The 22,721-nt window shown below is 40.7% G+C and overlaps 1 protein-coding gene, 1 long non-coding RNA gene and 1 pseudogene across 2 annotated transcripts in view; 2 read left to right on the forward strand and 1 right to left on the reverse strand.

The window, feature by feature from the left end:
* LOC146567930 (uncharacterized) overlaps positions 1 to 8,151 on the forward strand; it is a 67,079-nt gene extending 58,928 nt beyond the window's left edge. The window contains exons 7-12 of the mRNA XM_085283486.1: positions 1,199 to 1,345; positions 1,502 to 1,684; positions 1,898 to 2,000; positions 7,158 to 7,311; positions 7,398 to 7,539; positions 7,649 to 8,151. Coding sequence (XP_085139612.1) covers positions 1,199 to 1,345; positions 1,502 to 1,684; positions 1,898 to 2,000; positions 7,158 to 7,311; positions 7,398 to 7,539; positions 7,649 to 7,748 — 829 coding nt within the window. The 3' untranslated portion in view covers positions 7,749 to 8,151. The remainder of the gene's footprint in view (positions 1 to 1,198; positions 1,346 to 1,501; positions 1,685 to 1,897; positions 2,001 to 7,157; positions 7,312 to 7,397; positions 7,540 to 7,648) is intronic.
* A 3,740-nt stretch (positions 8,152 to 11,891) lies between these two features.
* Positions 11,892 to 14,405, reverse strand: LOC146567931 (homeodomain-interacting protein kinase 1-like; annotated as a pseudogene).
* Positions 14,406 to 18,367: 3,962 nt separating this feature from the next.
* On the forward strand, positions 18,368 to 22,217 carry LOC146567932 (uncharacterized). Its single transcript, XR_014893500.1, has 3 exons — positions 18,368 to 18,533; positions 18,714 to 18,776; positions 19,427 to 22,217. It is a non-coding gene; the product is annotated as an uncharacterized LOC146567932 (long non-coding RNA).
* The last annotated feature ends 504 nt before the right edge of the window (positions 22,218 to 22,721 follow it).

The following is a 22,721-nucleotide window of genomic DNA, read 5'->3' on the forward strand; positions in this document are numbered from 1 at the left end:
ATCCTTTTCCCTCATATACCTCAGAGTGTTAGTTACCTTTAACAACTGGGATGTGATCAATAGCAGGCAAGGAGTTAAAAATGGAGAAATGACGAACGTGTTCAACATAGTCTGACTAAGCCAAACGTTTTGGAATTTTGATTTAATAATTAAAACTATGATAAAGGGGAAAATCCAAAAAAGTATCAGTAATATAGGTAATCAAGATTTAGGTTCAAAAAGCTAGAAAGGGACAATATAATTCAGTAAAAATGTAAGATTATTTACAGCCACTTATAACCGTACTGCCAAAATACTGTAAATTTCAACGGTGGCTATGAAGATAATGTATGTGTGTAAAAACATAGAAAGATGAAGAAAATTTGCAGGTCCAAAATATAATATAATATATTTCAGTGCAGCATATTTTGAAGCCACCTAACAGTTTTACCAGTGTTTGTTTAAAGTTAAAAACTGCCTGTCCAATAAAACAAAGAAAAAAGTATAGTCAAACAGTATTTGTTGGAAAAAGTTTATTATTAATTTTCACTGTGACATAATCTTATCATTTCAAGTAAAATGAGGTTTGCCTTCAAAAAATATTAAAAAGCTGTAGTTTGAGTTTCCCTTCTCTTCTTTTCTTGAGTTACATCTCACATATAGACCAGCTCAGCTTCAAGCCTCTTTTACTCCATTTTTGTTTTCCTTACTTTTATACTTTGCAAGTCTGCTTGGGTCCCGCTGATGTAAATTTTTGGAAAGGTAGTGCAGATGTTAACCTCATGTTATCATATGACGTGAAGGACAATAAAGCTCCTTGAATCCTTGAGATTTTAAATAACCTTACCAAAATTATAAAAAAAAGTTGTGCAGGCTAAAATAGAAATGTTCCTTCAAAATCTAGTCCGTAAAGGCCTGTAATGTAGTGGGGATGGAGCCGGACTCCCTTAAGGTGGTGTCAGAGAGGCGGATGTTGTCCAAGATGAGGACAATGCTGGACAATACAGCCCATCCACTCTATGACAGGAGCACGTTCACTTAGAGACTGAGTTACCCAAATGCACCGCTTAATAACACAGGAAATCATTCCTGCCTGTCAGTTTGCATGGTTTGATGTTACTGTATGCAAATGATAATCTATTTTGGCACAGTGCAAAGGTGTTGGGGATGTCTGGCACCCTAAATCTTAGATCTTTTTGGTTTTTTTCTCCTTTAACAGGGCGCCTTCTCCAACAAAAAGGAAGGACGATGACAAGAGCAAACAGCGCAGCAAGGACAAGTCAGGAGCCACTAAAGAGGGAGCTGACAAAGGCCGGGGCCGAGACAAGAACCGCACCCGACGCAGCGCTTCTAGCAGGAGCAGCAGGTCAGATCACTAACCACCTGTTCCCCTCTGGTTTGAATGAGAGTTAGCTCATTTTAATTAAAGCTTTGGGACCAAACCCTTCTATTGCTCCCCTCAGCAGATCATCCATTTAAAAATAAATAAATAAATAAAAAATTATCATAATGTTCTCTTTAGGTCGAGCTCCAGCTCCAGCAGCAGCAGCTCAGGTTCCAGCTCTGGCTCCTCCAGCGGCTCAAGCTCCTCTGCCTCCAGTCACTCTGGCTCCTCCAGCTCCCGCTCTTCTTCCTCCTCATCTTCATCATCCTCACCCAGCCCCAGCCGCCAACGCCACAACAACAGACGACGCTCGCGCTCAAAGTATGGAAGCGTTTACTAGGAAGCACCCAAAAAACTAAATGTAGTAAGAGATTAGCAAGAGGTTGTACATTGCCTGTTCAGTGAGTAATCCTCAGTGAGTCTTGGTTCTGGTGATGTTTTCATAAAAAGAACTTAAATGTACTTGAAGAGTTTTCATATTAGACGCTGTCATTAACAGCTCACATGTTAAATTAAAGTCAGATGTGATTGTAGGTCTAAATCGCCAAAGAAGGAAGGCAGGGATCGACGACGCAGGAGTCCCACACCCAAACCGACCAAGGTCTTCCTGGGTCGGCTGACCAGAAACGTCATCAAGGTACATTCTTAGCTAGAAGTGCTTAAAAAGATGGTTTTTTTTGTTTGTTTGTTTTTATTGTTATCACACTGGCTCTTTTGCTATGTCACAGAATGTTTTTTGTTTTGCTTTTTTTTTGTCATCCATAACATAAAATTTCAAGTTGATAAGCCGTTAGCTCCACCAATCAGGACCTCTCTGAATATATTTCACTGTTACCCGGAAACAGAAGGTGGAGGCATCAGCTACCAATGCTACAGATGGAGGTCACGAATGAGCAAACTGCTTTCAAAATGGTTTTAAAATGATGACATCCTTGTGTTACTAGTGGAAACATGCCGTTATTATTAGCATTAACAGGAATTTTTCCATGTTTACTATACATATTCCTGATTTTGAGTGCACCTGTGACTGCACCATTTGTGGGTAACTAGGGAATGACGTCATTCACAGAGCTTTCTGATTGGCAGAGCTAACTTGAAATTTCAAATAAACTAAAAATGTAGTTATGGATGTATTTTTTTTTCTTTTATCCCCCCCAGTGGTGGAAACTATCTTCCATACTTTTGTATTTAAGTCATAAAAGCAGGGAATCTTTGTGTGATGTATACAAGCAGTGTGCAAATGGATAACCATGAAGCCAGATTTTCTTTCACACCCGATTTCTGTTGATACGTGCGTTACGATAGATCCTGAGGGACTTTAGGACACTGCAGCCAACAGAATAACAAGTAATAAACATACTGCTTAGTCACAGCTTTAAACTGTGAGCAGAGTTTATTTTCACAGTTCTTAAAAAGTTTTTGTGTTTACAGTTTGTATTGAAACTTTTTGTTGATTCAAATGAAGAAGAGGATCGTAGGGATGGTGGAGAGTGCTCACAGGGGACTGATTAAGCCTTTGTTTTGGAGTTTGAGTCAGCAGCATTAAAATCTCTGGTAAACACTGTTAGCTACAAGCACAGTGGCCACATTTCATTTTTGTGAAAACTTAAGATATTTGATCATTTGTAGTTGATTGTAAAGCAAATCTTTGTAGTTGCTTAAAAAAAACAAATGTAGGCTGTAATGAAATGCTTTGCATTTCTATTATTACCTTAATACTTTTACCAGTACGCTCACGAAACAAGCATGGAGTTACTGATTACACTGAATGCAGCTACAAAGAACTGATAAGGTGTTAGCTGCAAGAAGGTATTTCTTACTCTAATAAGTATTAGCAGCCTTTCATTCCCTCAAATCCTGTTTGTTTTCTGTCTCAGTACAGAAACTTGTTCAGTCTTTTCTGGATAATTCTGTGTGTTCCAGAATTTTTAGTACACTCTGGGAGATTGAGAGAGGATTAATGCTGCAGATGATTCAGAGTGTGTAGCTGTCCGCTACACTGTTAATTGCAGAACAGTGGAGCTGCATCTGTGGACCTCTGGAGAAGAGAGGAGGGGTGGCGTGGGGGGTTCTTGATGATTTAATTCATTGGTTTCCCGCTTGATAAATAATAATCATTAAAATATATATTCAGGCTTTCATTCTAATATATATACAAATTTCCTAAATGGCATTCTATAATATGTCATATGTAATGTGTGTCTGTGTGTAACCACATGTATAACTTTTTGTTGGTGATGCTTAGACTGGCCAGTTACACAGAAATGACCCCCAGAATGAACCCAGCCGTCATCCAAATTCAGGTTCAGATTTCTTTACTGTCATTCAGTCAATACATCACAGATGCACTGCTGAACAAAATTAGGATCACAGAAAAACAAACAAAAATCGGAGGTCAGGTCATAGCTGTCACAGAGCCGTACTGTGCTGCACGCCAGTCTGTGATAGCTTTTGCTTAAAGGTAGAAGAGAGACCAGTCTGTGGCAGGGGTGCCTGCTGTCCCTGGTGATCCTTTTTGCCCTTGACAGGTGGCGTTGTTGGGCCAGGCTCCCAACAGGTGGCAGTGAGACCCCATTAATCTCAGCTGCCATCGCCACGCTCCCCAGTGGCTTTCTGTTTGAGGCACTGCTGCTCTCATGCCACAGAGTGTTGGTACACTCTGTGTGGTGGCTCTGTAGGAAGTGGTGAGGACAGATGGGTTAAGATGAGCCTTTTTTTAACCTCGGTAGGAAGTGCAGGAGATTTTTTTTGAAAACATAGGAGATGTGCAGGGGTCACATGAACCCCCATGAATATTATATGAAGCACAGTTTCCACACCAGTGTTGATGATATAGATCGGGCTGCGTATAGTCAAATAACAGCTCTTTGGGGAGGGGGGGTTCACTTTCAGAATAAGATTGTCATTGCTGCAAAAAGTTTCACCTCCTTGTAGTCCTTGTTATTATTTTCCTTGTTAAGACTTTGATGAGATGTTGAATTTACAAAGTAGTTTTCTGAGATCATGCAGTGTTGTGGCTGTGAGGTGATCCTGGGGCCTGTTCTTCGTACCTCGCTAAGTAAGTTAGCTGGATTAGATTGTTGACGATTTCGCGTGATCTTGGATCGTTCGGTTCCCCGAAGCTCATCCGGGACTTGCTGTCATAGCAACAGAGCCGTAAGCGTAAACCTGCTCGGGAGCAGGTTTACTTTATGTAAACAGGATTAGATCGCGGCCACGCAGGTATGTCCGCTTCATTTATACGAAAGCAACAGCGATATTCCACCACTGTTTCACCATAAATAAATAACATCAATGTAACTAAAGATAATGCAGCATTTGATCCTTTCATTGATTTCACACAGATACATACAGGTCATATCCTAAAAAAGGGAAATCTACTATTAACATTCTATTACATGTATTTGATTATTACAGATGTAATTCATATTTCAGAGTAGTAATTGCAAATTACTTCGTGTAATCAAGATGGGAGACCACGGCTATAAAAGCGAAGGTGGATTTGGGAAGTCTGTCGCAGCCATGTCCTGTCCGTTTACGCGAGCCACCCATTGAGGAAGGTGCAAGATTGATAAGGAGAGTCCTCAGAATTCAGCGTATATTGCGGGACAGACAGGATCCTTTAGCTCAGCGCGACAGTGTGCTCATTGAGAGATATCGATATTCCCGTGAGGGTATTATTCACTTAACCAACTTGTTGACGAGGGGGTGCAGGACCACCACCTGTCTTTTTTTTGCTCTGCCCTTTTCTTGGTTGCTGTTATGAACAAACAAACAGATTATTTCAGGGTCTCTTTCCAAGAGACGAAAAGCAATATAAGTGATAAATATTACCATTCTGTAGAATATTCTTATATTTCACTTTTACTTGTTCCCATGTTCTAGTGGGTCCTGTTGTGGCTCTAATGTGAAAGGGGATATAATATAACATATTATAATATAATGTAATATAATATTGGATAATATAGTGTAATATAATAAATCTATAAATAAATAACAAAGTGACTGAATAGTGGTATTGTCATGCGCTTTGGGTGCCTTGAAAAGCGCTATATAAACCCACTCCATTATTATTGTTATTATTGAATTACTTACGAGTTTAATTTGTCAGCAACTTTCTGCCAGCCCTCTCTCCTTGCTTTTGCAGCCTTTGCAGTGTTCCCTTGCGTTTTAATTAAACTCTGAAACTCCTGAAATCCCTCAATCAAGAGTTCTTGCTCTGCTGCCGGAAAATACCGAGCGCGCCCCTTCGACATTTTCGCCGACCAATCAGCGGGTTGCCGATCAATGTTTCTACTATCGATGCGTAGCCCCTTTTACGACACCCAGTGATGTCACATTACTGCATCCAGCTGTACTAATCGTCAACAACAGGTGTGTTCGGGGAACCGGATTAGCGAGCTCACGGTTAGCGCGATGGTTTGGTCTTGGATGTGTCATTTGATCTTGGATGTAGTGAGCGACGTACGAAGAACGGGCCCCTGGAGTCTGTAATACATGTAATATCCTGTCCCAGTCTAGTTGTATCTCTATGGTCCTGAAATTGATTCTATAATTTGGGTTTTTGTGACTAAGGGCCTTTTTTGCCACTGATTTTCTTATAGAGGTTGGCTCTTGTAATTCTGAGGGCTGCTTAATCTCCAGAATTAAAAGCAGAGTTTCTGTCATAAGGTTCTCACTCACTCTGATATTGATACTTTTTTTTTCTTCATGCAACCTCAGCCACAACTGGTCATGACAGGTGGCTGTCTCTCCTTGATCCTGGATCTGAGCTCTGAGGTTTCCTCCTGTTAAATTTTTTTTTTCTTCCTATTGTCACCAACTGCTTGCTTATAGGGTTTGATTGTTGATGATTTTCTCTGTATTACTGTAGGGTCTTTACCTTACAGTATAAACTACATCCAGGTGACGGTTGTTGTGATTTTGTGGCATATGAATAAAATTGAATTGAAATTTTAGATCTAGCCACATAGAGCCTTAGCATGCTCCTCAGTGTCTGTGTCCTGAGCCCCTCGAAGCACCGATCAGTCTGTGCAAATCCTGCAGTGCTGCTCCGTCGTTCTGATGACCAGAGGTCTGTATGCTGGAATTTACAAGACAGAGACGTGGTCTGATGAGTTGATGGTCGGGGCGGAGGACTGAATGCTTTGAATGCTGCTGTTATGTTTCAATAAACACAAGTAGTCAAGTATGATGGACCCTCTAGCTACAAAATCCACGTTGGAAAAAGTGGCGGAGAACTTTTTTCATAACCATTTGTTGGTTGTTTTGTATCAGGTTACTGTCACAGCTTTGTGTCTGTGTAACCGTGGATATAAAGAACAGTGATGGAAATTACTGAGTTGCTGAACGGCCAGCATTTAATGGCCAAGTCCTCAGTGTGTGGAGAACAATGTGATAGGCCCTGTTTGTGTCCATGCACCATCTGTTGTTAATGTGGATACCTACTCCACCACCACAAGGAATGCTGCTTCTGTGTGACGTTTTCCCCGCTAAGCCTCATCTGTGTAGTCGTCAGGCTACTGAGACTTTAAATGAGCAAAGATTTCAAGTTCAAGCAGAATGATGAATGAAGTCTGTAATCAGCAACTGACAACCGGGAAACCACAAATGGATCAAAAATCAAAAGAGGGCTCACCAAAGACTTAATCCAGAGATGGGCAAGCAGTGGTCACGTGATCAGGCTAAAAGAATCAGTTCTACCAGGAAGAACAAATTATTTTTGGTTTAGAAGCTGAAAGTTACTCACAATAAAAACAGCAGGTATCTCAAAGGTTTTCTGTGTCTTTTAAAGGAGCACATCCAGGAGATTTTCTCCACATATGGCAAGATCAAGATGATTGAAATGCCCATGAACCGCATGCACCCTCACCTGTCCAAGGGGTACGCCTATGTGGAGTACGAGACCTCCGAAGAGGCAGAGAAGGCTCTGAAGCACATGGACGGAGGTAGGAAGGACTGAAGAGATTGTTTCAGAGCCACGTTCTGAGTCATGTGCTTAAAGTGGATCAACTCTCACGCTGATGTCTTTCAGGTCAGATCGATGGTCAGGAAATCACTGTCACAGCTGTGCTGACTCCCACGGTGCGCCCCCCTCCTCGCAGGCTTTCCCCTCCCCGGAGGATGCCTCCTCCGCCCCCGATGTGGCGCCGGACTCCCCCTCGTATGAGGAGAAGGTAATGAGCAAATGATGGGCACCCACAGTGGAGAAGGGGGAGGAGGAGAGAGGAAACCTTTACCTCTTCTGTTATTTATGTTCTTTTCTCTTAATTTCTCTTTTTCTAGATCTCGGTCTCCACGCCGACGGTCTCCAGTGCGGCGCAGGTCTCGATCGCCTGGCCGCCGCCGCCATCGGTCGCGATCAAGTTCCAACTCCTCGCGCTAGCGATCGTGAAGCCTTTCCTCTCCCTCGCCTCCTCTGAATTTATTCTTTTGTTTTGTCCTTTTGATCAGAGCAACAAAAAATGTGAAAGAAAAATGTTTTTGTGTTGTTACCTTGTTAAGTGGCGAACACAGGAGCACCAAAGTCTTTACCATTTTCCCCAGTAAAGACATTCAGGCGGTGTTTTATGATAATAAGACGTAAGAATTGTGTTGAACTTTAAATGCGTCATTTTTAATACATTGAAACCTTTTCATTATTTTCTAGTATTTTTGTTGTGTTCATGTATTTGAAAACAATAGAAACACAAAACTGTAAAAGAGCCTAAAAGGCAAATCTTCATGTGTCCCCAGTAAGAAAAAAGGCTGTGAGATCAGAATAAAAGAACCTCTTGTATGTTTATGAACCACAGTGGGATTAATATGAAAATTGCAATGCAACCATTTCCTAGTTTTCAAATCATTATTGGACCTCCGTCCTTCAGATTAACAGTTTCCTTCTACTGCCTGTCCCTAATTTCTGTTGTCAGTTATGGTGTTGGGTAGTTACTCAGTCATATGGCAATGAATAGCCATTATTGCCATTGCATTTACAAGTGCTATTAAAGCTTAGATAATCACACTAATCTTTATGTCTATCATATGACCTATCCACAGTATTACTGTCTTGTAATCCTGCCACGACCTTAGAATGAATGACTCCGTGATCGTTACTAGATGGGTTGCTGTTGCTCTACCCTGAATGCAATAAGCTCTATTAGATAGATCAGTGAAGACACGACAGGAAAGACATTCTGCAAAGGGCCGCAGGTTGGACTCAAACCTGGGCTTGCCACTCTCAGCCATATGACATGAGGTCACCCGTTCAACATGCTGAGCTAAACCAGCACAAATAAAATCAGTACTTAATTATAGTTCCAAATGAGTTGAAGACATAATTCAGACATGACAAAGACCTGTGGGCTTCCTGTTTTTGTCTGAATTCTGATAAAACTTTTTAGTGGTGTAGTGAGGGGTCAGACTGTTAACTAAATTATATAATAACTAAATGTTAATTTGACCGAGTCTTCAAGGTGAACTCAATGATTTATTGGTTGAAAATGAGAAAGAGGCTTACAACTGATAAACTATAAGTCTTACGAGTGAGGTAAGTATTAGCATATAGAGAGTATCATATAAAGATTATATATAAAAATTTACAATGTCACATTTGACCTCTGACCTCTCCTTCAATAGATGGATCTGAAGGTCAAAGCAATAATAATGCTGTAGTTATTCAAAGCTGTTTCTTTCTGCCATTGTTTCCATCGACAAGATAAAACTATCTAGGGAGTAATATAAGGGGATTCTAAATATCACATCATAATTTAGTTTAAAACCACTTCCTTCTATCATCATCATCACTCCCTGAATCCAGAGACTCTTTAGCATCGATATCAGTCATCCAGGTGCTTGGAAGATGACGTAGCAGCTGCGTCAGAAGGATGGACAAATGTCTCACTAACAGTCACAGTAGTGGATGTTTTACTGTCACAACCAGAGCCAAAGACCACAGCTGAATTCCTAAAATATTCACATGAAATCACGCTGGATGCAAACACAACAAACACATCCACACTGCAAAACCTTTCTAACCCTCAGGTTAAAAAAAATCCAGATATAATGAATGACTCTGACATTATGTAAGTTGGCGAGTACTGACAGCTTACGTCATTATTATAGGTACAATCTGTAGGTTAGTGAATTCCCTTCCCTCTCTACTGACTTCTGGTTATATTTTGGGTAAGAATCAGAAGGCTGTTTTCTCCTTTGACATCTCCTTTGCTAAGAACTCATACATTTATTCTGCCACTCTGGCATAAAGGGCTATAATGGACACTGGACTGAATATTAAAAATGCCATATCATGCAATAGGCCTGTAGCGAGTAGGTCACCGGTTATGATCATACTGTAAATCTTTAATTGAGGCTGTCAGAAGCTGGGATGGGACTGACTCACTGTAACAGCAGGTGGTTTTTTTCACCTCGCTTTGTAATGTTGCATCATATTTTATGACATTGTTAATGTAAATTGCCAGTAAATATTCAGCTCAGAATGCTTTTTTGCAACCAGAGGAGCCACCTGCTGCTGGCCTTTAGAAAGTTACATCTCCTATACTTAAACAAATGACTGAGACTATGGCTCCAACATCATCAGATCAGATGAATAATAACCATCAATCAAATCTAGCTTTTTTAACATGCTACTGACAAGACTGCATCATTGTTTTCAAGGAAACCAAGCAACTTATAGTGACATGGGGACCTCTTTTATAAAGGAGATATACTGGACAATCTATTGCACAACCACACTGAAGTACAGGTGTGTTCCTCTTTCTTCAAAAAGGTCTAATTTATACCACATTGTGTTCCATTATATTCAGCATGTTGTTTTTTTCCTTACTAAAATAAAGATGTTTTCCTGTTAACCGATATACAGAAAAGGTGCCAGCTCTTCCAATACTCAGTAAGATGTTCGCCCATGCTTTCACCGGTAAATAAAATCATGCCCTGTGATAAATGGTCTGCTCCACACAGTTTTACATGTTGAGATTATACGCGTATGATCTGGAGTCAAATATTTGTATTATTTAAAATTTGGGAGTGGGACTTGCATTTTTTAAGCACAGGTGTGCAGCTCATATGAAACTGTACTGCTCAGTACAAACCTCCCTCTGCACTCAGCTGCAGAAATCTGCTGTTGTAACATGATTCAGCAGAAGGCATCAGTATATTCAGGGAGCTTTCTCAGAGGGAAAAAGACAAAGTGATATCTGGGCCTGGGATGTATGTCATTTATTTTATTATGCTGCTGATCCTTCCTGGACAAAGTAAGTCTGTTTCACAACCCTTTGTAGATAACTGTGAATAGGACAGTAACTTGTGGTAAGTCACCCGTGAAATTGTTTAGACGTTTGTAGACGGGATGAAATGAAATCAAATAAAAACACACACAAAAAGCACTTTTGTTCACATGGCGGTTTCATTCTATGATCATATCTACACTTTAATAGACTGCTGTAAAATTGACATGATTTTACATTCTGTAAACAGCAATGCATTCTGGGAGCTTGAGGCAGTTTTTAGCAGTAAATCAAATACACACCTTATTCTGTAAACTTCAAATTCAAACATACACTGTGGGATTATTTTAATTTAATTTAACTTTAATATGTTTTGTTTGTTTGTTTAGGTGCTTAAAATTTGGCATTTCTGAAAGTAATGTGAAACATATGTTGCCACTAGTCGTCTACTACCATGGTAAGGTTAGCTTAATTGATGCTAGTTAAAAACTAACTTGATTATTTCCAATGCCCTCATTAGTGAATGTTGAGGAGCTTTTGGCATTGGCATACATAAGGTAAGCTTTAGGTATGAATTTAGCATTTTATTCATGAAAATTGTCCGCGCAATCCTGTAATTACTGATCTTTATTCCAGTGTTATGGACATATGTCAGCACTAAGTTTAGGTCCATATCTTCTGCCTAATTTACCGCCTCCTGTTCTTGATTCCCTATCTACATGCTCACCTGCAGCCTTCTTTATTGCTTCTCAGGATCTGCTTTCATGTCACCCGTCTAATCCTCAAACTCCCCTGTTTCCTGTTAACAAGGTACTAGTTAGGTACTAGTGCTGCTACCTGCCTCTTCATAGACACTTATCCTAAATACCAAGATGTCTTTTTGTGAAAAGAACTCAAAAATAAAAATAAAACGTATTATGATGAGGTAAACAAAAGTATATAGTTCATTATATGTACACTTGTTTACTGCCTTATCATATGGTAGAGTTTACAGGCTGAAATGTTAGACTTTTAAAGCAAGTAGTCACATGTATTCAAGCATATTGGTTTCAGAATCTGTGCAATTCTTTTGAACCTATTTTAATGGAAACATGTCAAATAACAGCAAAAACCTGACTTGTGTAATATGTTAAAAGTGTGTGTAAAAATAATAATATGTTGGCTTTAGATCATATATTTGTAATCTCCCTGTGAGTTTAAGACAAGCATGGCCAATCATTATGAACTGCTTTGGCTTTAAAGCATCAGTGTACACAATTCAGTAATTCCTTAAAATCTCCAGAAAACAAATCTAAAACAAAAAAATCTGAAAGAGACTTTTGTTTATTTATTCATTTATTTAAAAAAAAAAACCAACAATCATATATGACCCCCTATGAGCAAGCACTTTGGCAACAGTGGGAAGGAAAAACTCCCTTTTAACAGGAAGAAACCTCCGGCAGAACCAGGCTCAGGGAGGGGCGGCCATCTGCTGCGACCGGTTGGGGTGAGAGAAGGAAGAGAGACAGAGGTTAACAACAGATATGATTCAATGCAGAGAGGTCTGTCTATTTGAGACAAAGCCTGTCTGATCTAGGTCTATCAGCTCCGGGATAATTGATTCCAGTCTCTTAGCTAATATTGAAGCAAATAATTTATAGTCCACGTTAAGGATAGAGATTGGCCTATACGAGCTGCATTCTTTTTTATCTTTGCCGTCTTTTGGGATAACTGCTTCTCTCCGAGATTGTGGGGCTACTCCTGTTCTTAGTGTATGATTAAAGCAATTAAGCAGCACTGGTGTTAGTTGCGTCCTAAATGCTTTATACCATTCGGACGGATAACCGTCTGTGCCCGGTGCCTTATTCGCCTTCAGCCTGGAAATGGCTGATGTAGATGTCTTCATTTTTATTTCAAAAAATGATTCTCTAGCGGTGGTCCTCGGCCCAGCTGTGGTTAAAGGTGTGGCGCTTGCCGTTTTCGCAGTTGGTTCTGGCCCTCTTATTTGATGTCGCAAAGATGCTTTCATCTGGCTTCCTCTTAATTGGCAAGATGGAATTTTGTGTCCTGTAGCTAGTGGTTGCGCAGGATGGAGCCATAGAATCGTGGCGTTTCTGCTGGTCATGATCTGACCTTTCATGTTGGTACAGTGTTTCTCTGCGCACATCTTTCCAATTAGTCTTTTTTCTTTTAAGATCTGGGTCACTCGTATCCTTTTCATTTTCCTGCAGGTGCTTTCTTTTACACTGTGCTTTCTTTGGAATTGTCTCAGGATTTTCACTCTGACTGGACCTGACTAAATTGTGGCTGCTCCTCTGAGTTGAATGGGGAGAACCGTTTTGGCTGTGGGGGATCACTTGTGTTTTTCTCTCTGCTGCAGAGGGAGGGAAGTTCCTCTGAGCAGATTGTCTGGTGTCAGAGGTGGGCTTGTGTGCAGACTCTGTCCTGCTGGTATGGAGACTCTGTCCTGGCGTCTCTTTCTTCTTTGTCCTTAAGTAGTTTATGTGCTCATAGCAGGACTCAACATAGGAGCTTCTCTGGCGCATCCATGCAAGGTGGCTCAGTTTTGAAAAGGCATGCTCAAGGACCTGATTGGGTGTTATTCGTTTTCGGGGATCGAGGTGAAGCAAGTGCTTTACCATTTCTACAAACATCAGGATATCACACCTTTTTGCAGTTGCATCTGCATAATCCTCATCTTCAAAGATCTCGGTATATAAGAGTTCATCCAGAGACTTCAATTTTTTAACTCTTTTGTCAACAAACTCAATCCCAAACTCCTGGAAATATTGTTCAGTTGTCTTGAGTTTCCAGTGGTAGATGTTGTCGGAATTGAACTCCCTGCAGAAATACTTTGCAGTCTTTGCCCACAGTTTAACATTTGCTCTGGGAGTTCTCCTTGAGTCTCCGTTATGTACTTTAGTATGGCATATTCACTGTATCCCGGGTACAGCAAGTAACCAGTGTATAGAGACACTGCCATGCAGCCCAGAGACCATATGTCTATGGCTTCTGTAAATGGAAGCCCCAGAATAATCTCCGGAGACCGGTACGGACGTGTCTGGATGTATGAGCCCACCTTGGCAGCTGAGGTCTCACAGGCCAGACCGAAGTCAATTAGTTTAACTCGGTATGGCTCTTGGGGATTATTCACCAGCATTACGTTCTCTAATTTCAAGTCTGCATGGATTGTTCCAATCGACTTGAGGTGGCTAAGAGCTAAAGCTATCTGTATGACGATGGGGCGAATAGCCTTTAAACTGAGCGGATTGCAATATCTTTCTTGCAATAAGTCAAGAAGACTTTTTTCGAGGAATTCAAATTCAAGGCACAGATGTCCACGGACTGTAAAAGCCTGGTACCATTCGACTATATTGTACTTGCTGGAGTTACAGGCTTTAAGTTTTTGCAGGGCAGCCAGCTCTTGGTTTTTAAACGGGTCTTTTTGGTCCTGATCCTTTATCATTTTAATGGCTACAATCTTTTTGTTAGCCATTTGGACACATTTGGCAACTCTGCCATATGTCCCTTCTCCGACAACACTTATAATTCGGTAGTTGGAGGAGAGCCAGCCACCGGGGACTAACTTGTCCTGGACATTTCCGAAAGACATCTCTGATGCTATCAAAGTGATTAACACTAAAAGTTAGAAGAGTAAAGCAGATTTCACCTCAAAATATTATGAAATAAAATAGATGGTTCTTCTTTCTTCTTCAAAGTGTGAAAAGGTGAAAGGTCTGCTCAAACGGTTTACTGTTAAACTTGGTTCTTGCAGGCGTGACCAAATGTATCTCTGCTTGAACGTTGGAACGTTTGCGAACTGCTGCTGGCTTCAACTGCTGTCAACAAACTGACTGATAACTGCTGATTCTCACTTCTATTTATAGAAAAAGAAGGATCAAAGATTCTAAGACGTTTGTGACATCATCACTCTGTAAGCCATTGAGATTGTGACATCATCTATGAATGGGGATGTTTTTTTTTAAACTGTTTTCAAATTTACTATGTCAGTTAGCTTAGTTTTAGAGCAGTTGGTTAGTTACCACTTTTATATAGCACTTGTGTTCCCAGTTTATATACTTTCCGGTTGTTTGGTAGATTTTAGGTCTTTTTCCACTCAGCAAAAATAATAAAACATACTTGTATGTATTTTTTTTCCTATGGTGTATCCTATGGTATCCTATGGTGTACCCTCGAGGGTCCGGACAGACAGAGGAGGGGAAAACAATGCTATCTGCCTGATGATGAACATTTTCAGAGGCTTTGATCGTGGAAGTGCCCTAAGAGGAAGGAGTACCCATAATCAGAGAATTGAGAGGCTCTGGGGTGATCTGTGGCGAGGAATGACCAATGTGTACTGTGATTTATTTCACCACCTGGAGGAGGAAGGCATCATTGACATTGACAATGAAATGCACCTTTGGGCTCTCCATTACATCTATCTCCCAAGGATCAACAGAGATTTGAAAGACTTCACTCAACAGTGGAACAATCATGGCTTGCGGACAGAGAGACACTTGAACCCATTACAGAGCCTCAACTGCCATGCAGGACATCTTTCAGACCAGAGCAGCTGCTGCTGATGGGACTATTGGTGGGACAGCTGATGGTAGTGTGACAGCCACTGAGAGTGAGACGACTGCTGCTCAGGGCTCAGGTGCAGATTCTGGTGGTGGTGCTGCTGCTCATGGTACAGATGAGCTGGGATTGCTGGTCGACTGGCCTGAGAGGATTACTGTGCCAGACATTGAATTTACTCTGGACGGAACGGTGATGGAGCAAGTGGTAGAACTATTTAATCCACTAAGTGGCACCAGAGGGAGTCATGGTATTGAACTCATATCTGGCTTAATATACTTTCTGGACTCCACATATCACTGAGACAGTTCAATTAATGACTGAAACATAATAGCAGCAAGTGGAAAGACTTCAAAATATCTAGGTGACTGGATACATATAATGTGAAACGTTATGATACGTGTTTACTATGTACCATTGAGTAGTGGTGTAAATGCTGTTAAAATGTTCTGTGTAGATTTCATGATGTAGATGACTGATTTATAATAAGTTACATAATTTCATGAATATATATATAGTTTGTGTTGAAATGTCTTTATTTGAAATGTACATGTGTAAAGTGTAAGAGCTAGTGTCTCGTGAGAATACCCTTAACGAGAGTACACGAGACTTTGCATGGACTGTGAAGGAGCAGATGTCTCTCATGAAGCGATTTTAAGCTAAAAGTTTGCTAAAAGAAAAAGCAACACAAGGACTTAAGGACCTCTTTTCAGGACAAGCAGCCAACGAGGTATTTGTCATTTGAGAAATGTTGTTATTTGTGTTTGGACTTAATATGTGTACTGTAAAGTTGCTAATTGGTTTGTACTGTTCACTCGTGACCAGTTCCCACGGCGTATTGGCATACTGGTGATGGTGAAGCTGAGGAGAGAAGGCCCAAGTAATAAACGCCCGTTTCAAAGAACCGACCTGTGTCTGTGTTGTCGTGAAGAGAGCTACAAGTGGAGATATAAGAACGAGCTGTGTGACACTGACAATAAAAATGTTGAGTGATTTTTAAAGTGTGTAAGATGGAAGTTGTGAAGTTGAAAGTTTACAACTGAAACAATCTCGATAAAGTCAACTTGAATAATCTAAAAGCTACAGCTGTTGATATTGATAAATACAACTATAAAGTATTGACAGTAAATAATTAAAAAACGATAGTAGGTCTTGAAGTGGCTCAGTATAGTGTAGTAGGTATAAAATGGTTTAGCGTGTGTGATGTTGTGACAGTTCACAGCAGAGAAAAATGTTAACATTAGCGAGCAGATTATGTTTTGCTTTGTACAGATTACGCTTTGTACAAACATAGTTCTGAAAATACTGGACTCCGGTGTAAAATGTGAATAAAAAAAAGAGCAAGCAGTGATTTGCAAATGTCAAAGGCAAAGTTTATTCACAGTAGAACATAGAAAACATGTCAAATGTTTACACAGAGACTACGTCGTTAAAAATAAGTCCATTTTAATTTGATGGCAGCAAAATGTTTCAAAACAGCCATTGGGATGGGGCAAGAGAAGGCTGGAAAAAAGTGGTTCTAAAAAGAAACAGCTGCAGGGATATTTTAAGAGTCAGCTACATGATTAGATATTAAAAGAGCATCTTACAGAAGCAGAGTTGCTTTGGAGGAAATGTGGGCAGAGGTTGATCAATCTGCAAAAAACTCCATTAACAAATTGTGCAACAATTTCAGAGTAATGTCCCCAAGTGTAAAGTCTTTAAAATATTCCTGAGATACTGTTAACATTATTAAATTTGAAGGCTATTATACAGTGGTATTACTTTAAACTGAGTAAAACGGTATTTTGGTAAAAGTTAAGGTCTCCGTTTGTTTCAGAAAGAGCATACTGTCATTTACTTGCTTTTATTATTTATTTATATGCCCTCCGCGGACCATCTCTGCACTGCGTGGGTGATTAGTGGCTCCCTGCACAGTAAGGGCTGCACACAGGGACAAGACGCACTCGGTTACGATCGGATCTTCCCTGGGCAGGGGGAGGTGATGAACTGTATGCCACTTTTTCATTGGCATACAATGTTTTATTGCCTACGGTGGGGCAGGTCACATACTGGGTGAAGGTGGGCAGTGTGGAGTCCAGCGAGACATGATTAAAGTCCCCTGATATTAGAAGAAGAGCTCTCGGAGATTGCGTTTGCAGTCTGCGGACCACAGAGAGTCACAGGCTGCCTCCACGGATGCTAACGGCTAATAGCGCAATGTCTGTGTTGCAGAGTTGTTCTTTCACAGCGATGTGCCCAGAGATACCACAACCGTCTTTAACAAACACTGCCAGCCCCCCTCCTTTCCTCTCACCGCTGTCTCTCGTCTTGTCCGCCCGCAGCAGCTGGAAGCCGGGCAGCCTACTCACAGAGGGAGTACCGGGCAGTGCCGGGATACTGCCACTGTGACCGTGTTAGCGTCATTAGCTCCTCAATCATATCAGGGAGCCATCTCACATTTACAGTGATTACAGGAAGGAGAGATGGTGTGTGAGGTGTCCTCGGGAGACATCACCCCCATTTCTTCCCTCACTGGGGATGTAGGCCGGGTCTGTCTGCCGGTAGCGCAGCTGCAGGGCGCATAGGCGCAGCGCTTAACAGCTGATCCCTAATGTAAACAAAGGAGCCATGCGCCGAGTGTCCAAACACGGGTGAAAAAAGTGGAGACAAAAGAAGAGAAAAGTCAACATAACTAGCACGAAGCGGTAATGCAAGATGGCAGGATCTGATTGCTAAGACATAAGTTAAAGGTTAAGAAAAGTAAAGAGGAAAATAAGAAAGAGGCTCAGTAATGAGCAGAGCTAGCTCTGCTCATTACCTGTTAGCTGCCATAACAGGTAACACAGTTAAGGTTTCAGAAAAAGTATTCTGTCGTTTGTTTGCTCGATCATGCCTTAAACACATCAAAATGCATAGTGGGATTATAATACAAGTGAATACTGTGACAAGCACTGGTACTGAATAGGCAATCGCTTAGCAGCAAGGTGAATCGGTGATGCATTAGTGTGGTCTGCACTTCCTCTTCTTTGATTGGGTGAAATGAGTTGAAAGTAATTGGATGAGGGAACCATGGGGAGTGCCCTGCATAATTTCAATAAAACGCCGTTTTAAACGTCGTTACAGCTGGCACAGAACGCCGTAAAAACGCCGTTCAAAGATGCATAAAAACGGCGTTTCCGCCTGTCTTTGAACGCCGCTTTTTCCGCCACTCGGATGGTGCGTTCAGGGCGCCATCCGAGTGGCGGAAAAAGCGGCGTTTGTCGGAACAGAACGCCGGTTTTTTCGGCTTTTTGAATGATTGAACGGCGTTTTTTACGCCATTTCTTAACCAAACGGGTTAGAAAAGTGGCGATTTTTGGCTCTAATGGTAGTGCACCCCCTCGACCTCACAAACGCCGCAGCACTTGGTAAGTTTATTGTATAGCGTTTTGGACGGGTTGATAGCAGTGTTAGCAAAACTAGCAAAGCTAAATTAGCTAGTCCTCAATTATTTCATTTGGTAGGCAGCAGACAGAGATCGAACATCATACAACTCTATTTATTTGGTAAGTAGGTAACAGTCGTTCTTGATGTAAATGTTTCCTTAGGAATCCAGCAATGCACCTGGACCAAGTAGACCTGCCGTCTCCACTGGGATACCATACCGCTCGGTAGGCCTTCTTACACATATCATTTAATTTATTTATCATGAAATTTCCCCTTGTGGGACTAATAAAGGTATGTTATCTTATCTTAGCTGACTGGTTTTGATATACAGTCAGGTTCATAAATATTTGGATACAGACACATTTTCTAATGTTTCTTCTGTACATTACCAGAACGAATTAAAAAGGAAATGACTTCAATGCAGTTGAAGTGCAGACTTTAAGTTTTAATTCAGTGGGTTGGACTAAATGAATGCATAAAAATGTGAGGGGGGAAAATTTATTTGTAAATTTGCAAGACACTTCACCTACCGCCTACTGGTGTTGGCCAGAAGGGCCGATGGCGCGATATGGCAGCCTCGCTTCTGTCAGTCTGCCGCAGGGCAGCTGTGGCTACAACTGTAGCTTGCCTCCACCAGTGTGTGAATGGGTGGATGACTGGGTGTGTAAAGCGCTTTGGGGTCCTTAGGGGGGGGACTAGTAAAAGCGCTATACAAATACAGGCCATTTACCATTTTAATGTTTACGGATTATCACAGGTGATTACAGCCAAGGAGGAATATGTGCCCGACGTTCACTTAAACTAATATAAGGATGTATAAAGGCTCTGTTAACATTATGAAGCTAGTCATGCTGACCTTCTTTCCTTTGTTCAGTGCATCACGCGTTGTCTACAACACCAGGTGAAAGTGAGGCCAAGCATCAGGAAACGGAGAGCTGCATTCAAGAGAGTAAAAATGAGGGCCAGGCAGAGGGGCAGCAGATGTTTCCATATAATGTGGCAGAATTTGTGTAAGCTGTTGTCTAGGGGTTAAAGAAATCCTTCATTTTAGATGTTGTTTAGGATATTGTTTTGATGCAGGTTTCCAATTTGCATGTTTGGGGTTTTCTTGCTGAATGACTGCAACTTTAGGATTTACATTTAATTTATTTTATTTTTTTAATGATGTAGTGTGAGAAATTCTTCAAGGCTGACATGTTTTAGGATTTCTAATATCTCTTATCTACTTAGCCCTATTTTTCTGGAGGAAGATGAAGCTCCTGACATCTGACCCACGTTAAACTCATGGACTGAACATACACACACCCACAATGGACAACTGTACCCTCAAACACAATAATAACATGGACTGAACCACCACTCACAACCACTAGCACTTTATATAGCCTCTGTAGAAACTATCTACACCCTCACTTATCTTAACTGCACTACTGTATAGCTCTGTGTAAATAATCATTCTGTACATTTGATAATCTTTAATCCTACAACTGTTTACAACTTGCATAGTTCCCATTTCTGTATAGCTGTATATCCCAGATTCTGTAAAGTTATTTATTTCATATTCTGTATAGTTTTTCATATTTATATCCTGTTCATATCCTGTACATAGCTTGTACTCACTACAGCCTGTACATACTTATAGTTATAGAATATTCACAACATACTTCATACCGTGTACATTATAACATACTATAATAGACCCATTTCTGTAATATACTCACATATCTATATTATTGCTAATATATATTGTAATATATCTATATCACTAAAGCACTTCTGGATGGATGCAAACTGCATTTCGTTGCCCTGTACCTGTGCATGTGCAATGACAATAAAGTTGAATTCTATTCTATTCTATTCTCTTGAAGAGGCAATTCAGCGTAGCCTCCTAGAAGAGTCTGATAGACAGAGAGAAGTTCATATTTCAAGGTAAGATTTGAAAGTAACCTTTAATAATTGAATATCTTATTTGCATCTTTACTTGCATCATTTTTTTGCAGTTACACAATTACAAAATTACAAATCAGTTTTTGGCAGACAATCACTTTTTGGCACAACACCGCCCTGGACGTCGGGCTAGAGATTTTGCGAGCCCCGAGTTGTGTATTAGTTGACAAAAAATAAATAAAACCCCAATAATCTGACAATTCCCTCTGAGCAAGCACTCGGCGACAGTGGGGAGGAAAAACTTTCTTTTAAAAGCAAGAAACCTCCGGCAGAACCAGGCTCGGTGAGGGACGGCCATCTGCCTCGACCGGTCGTGGGATTTTTAAAGTGACTCATTGGATGTGAAATAAATTGGCTTGTTTGAATCGTTTGTTGTTAGCCAATTTAAAGAGTCACTTTGATGTCAACTAATACACTTAAACTGTCCAAATAATTTTAAAGAAATATTTAGAGTCAATCCTGATGGATTGCTCTAAATATTAATTTTGTTTTCTTGGAAATATAATATCTTTAAATTCGTTCAAAAGTGTCTGGGAGATATTGTCAGTTTCTGGTAGCTGGTCGTTCTCTGTTTTTCCACACCATGCGAAAAACCTTGTAAGTAGGTTTCGCTTTTTTCGGAACAGGTGGTCTTTGAATATCGAAATCACCACTTGTTGGTACGGCGACGCTACAGCCAACGCAATGATAACAAGGTTAGGTGCAATACCCAGTACCTTTGTAATGTCTTTGAAAATTGCCTTTTCAAGACTTTTGATCCTCTTTTTTTTAATATTTAGAGTTTCTTCTTTAAGTTGCGCCCACAGAGCTATGAAGAGACCCTGCTGAATCTCATCGGATGGCGACACATTTGCCTTTCTTGAGGCATGTGTGATTACTGCCTTTATGAGCTCTTTAACAAGCAACTGTTCCTCTGACAGTGGAGCTTCCACTGTCACATCATTACAAGGTGCAGAGGGCTCAGCCTCGCACACGTCACACTCCTTTGTGGAGTCCTTGGTGGGCTCAGGCACTGGTGCATCTTTTGGCCCCTCATGATTCAGTTGCTGGGTGCATGAATTGGGGCAACATGCACAGTGCTCCGATTTCTCCCCCAAGTTGACACCCGGCCCTTGGCCGAAACCACCCGGTACTTGCCGTTCCTTGAGCATTTTCTTGTTTTTGTATTTTAAGTTAATTTCCTCAAGCTCTGTGTTCTTTTTTTGGATTTCACTGTATTTGCAGTTTAAGTTCTTATTCTGTCCCTCGAGCTCTGTGTTCTTTCTCAGGATTTCATCATTTTTGTATTTTAAGATGTTATTAAGTTCCTCAAGCTCTGAGTTCTTGCTTAGCATTTCATTGAAACTGTCCTGCATGCCTGAGCATTGTTTTATCAGTTTTTCCCTTTCTCCTTCTAGTTCCATGATTTTCTCCTTCATTTCATTAGAACATGCGTGTAGTTGTAGATTTTTCCTTTCTAAGTCTTGGAGAAGAAGTTGTGTCTCTTTGTGCATTTTTTCCTGTTTCTGTTTCTCTTGAAGAAACTTTTTTTCGTTTTGTACCTGGGCTTTTTTTAAGTCGGCTTCCAGCATTAAGTACTGAAACTCAGTGTTATTGAGTTTCACACCGAGCTCCTCATTAATAGCTTCTTTTTCTTCAAGCAGGTTGGACATTTGTCTTAATTCAGCAGAGTTGTCTTTGTTTTTTGTCATCAGGTTTAAAATCTGCTCCTGTGCTTCATTAAATAATATTTTCCAGCCCTCATTTATATCATCCACATTGGGCTCCCTTTTTTTGCTGTGTTCTCTCTGAGACATGTTGGAATCTTAATAAAACAACTGTGTAAATGATCCAACTGTTTCAAAATGTTTCTCAGGTCTATGTTTGAATGCTGCGAACACGAGTGCTGCCAATAAACTGACTAAAAGTTTGCAATTCTCACCCCTATTTATGCCTTTCGAATGGATCAGATGCTTTGATCAGCATGCACGATATATGATGTCATAGGGCTTTGGAGCGTGATGTCACGGGGGTGGGCGTGGAAAGGATTTTGGCCCGATTTGCCATTTTGGGGGTCTAAGCAAAGCGTAGTGACGTATACTGAACACAATAAATTATATACTATTAACGACTACCTGAAAAACAGGTAGAACGATACTTTTCTATCGTTTATTGCATTTATGGAGGGAGTGATGTATGCTGGGTAATGGCACAGCTAGCGACTGGGTGACTTTATTCACCCG

The sequence above is a fragment of the Mchenga conophoros genome, linkage group LG8, assembly GCF_057382185.1.
Source record: "Mchenga conophoros isolate Kocher_MC1m ecotype Shallow Benthic linkage group LG8, M_conophoros_male_GT1.1, whole genome shotgun sequence".
NCBI classification, from domain to species: Eukaryota; Metazoa; Chordata; class Actinopteri; order Cichliformes; family Cichlidae; genus Mchenga; species Mchenga conophoros.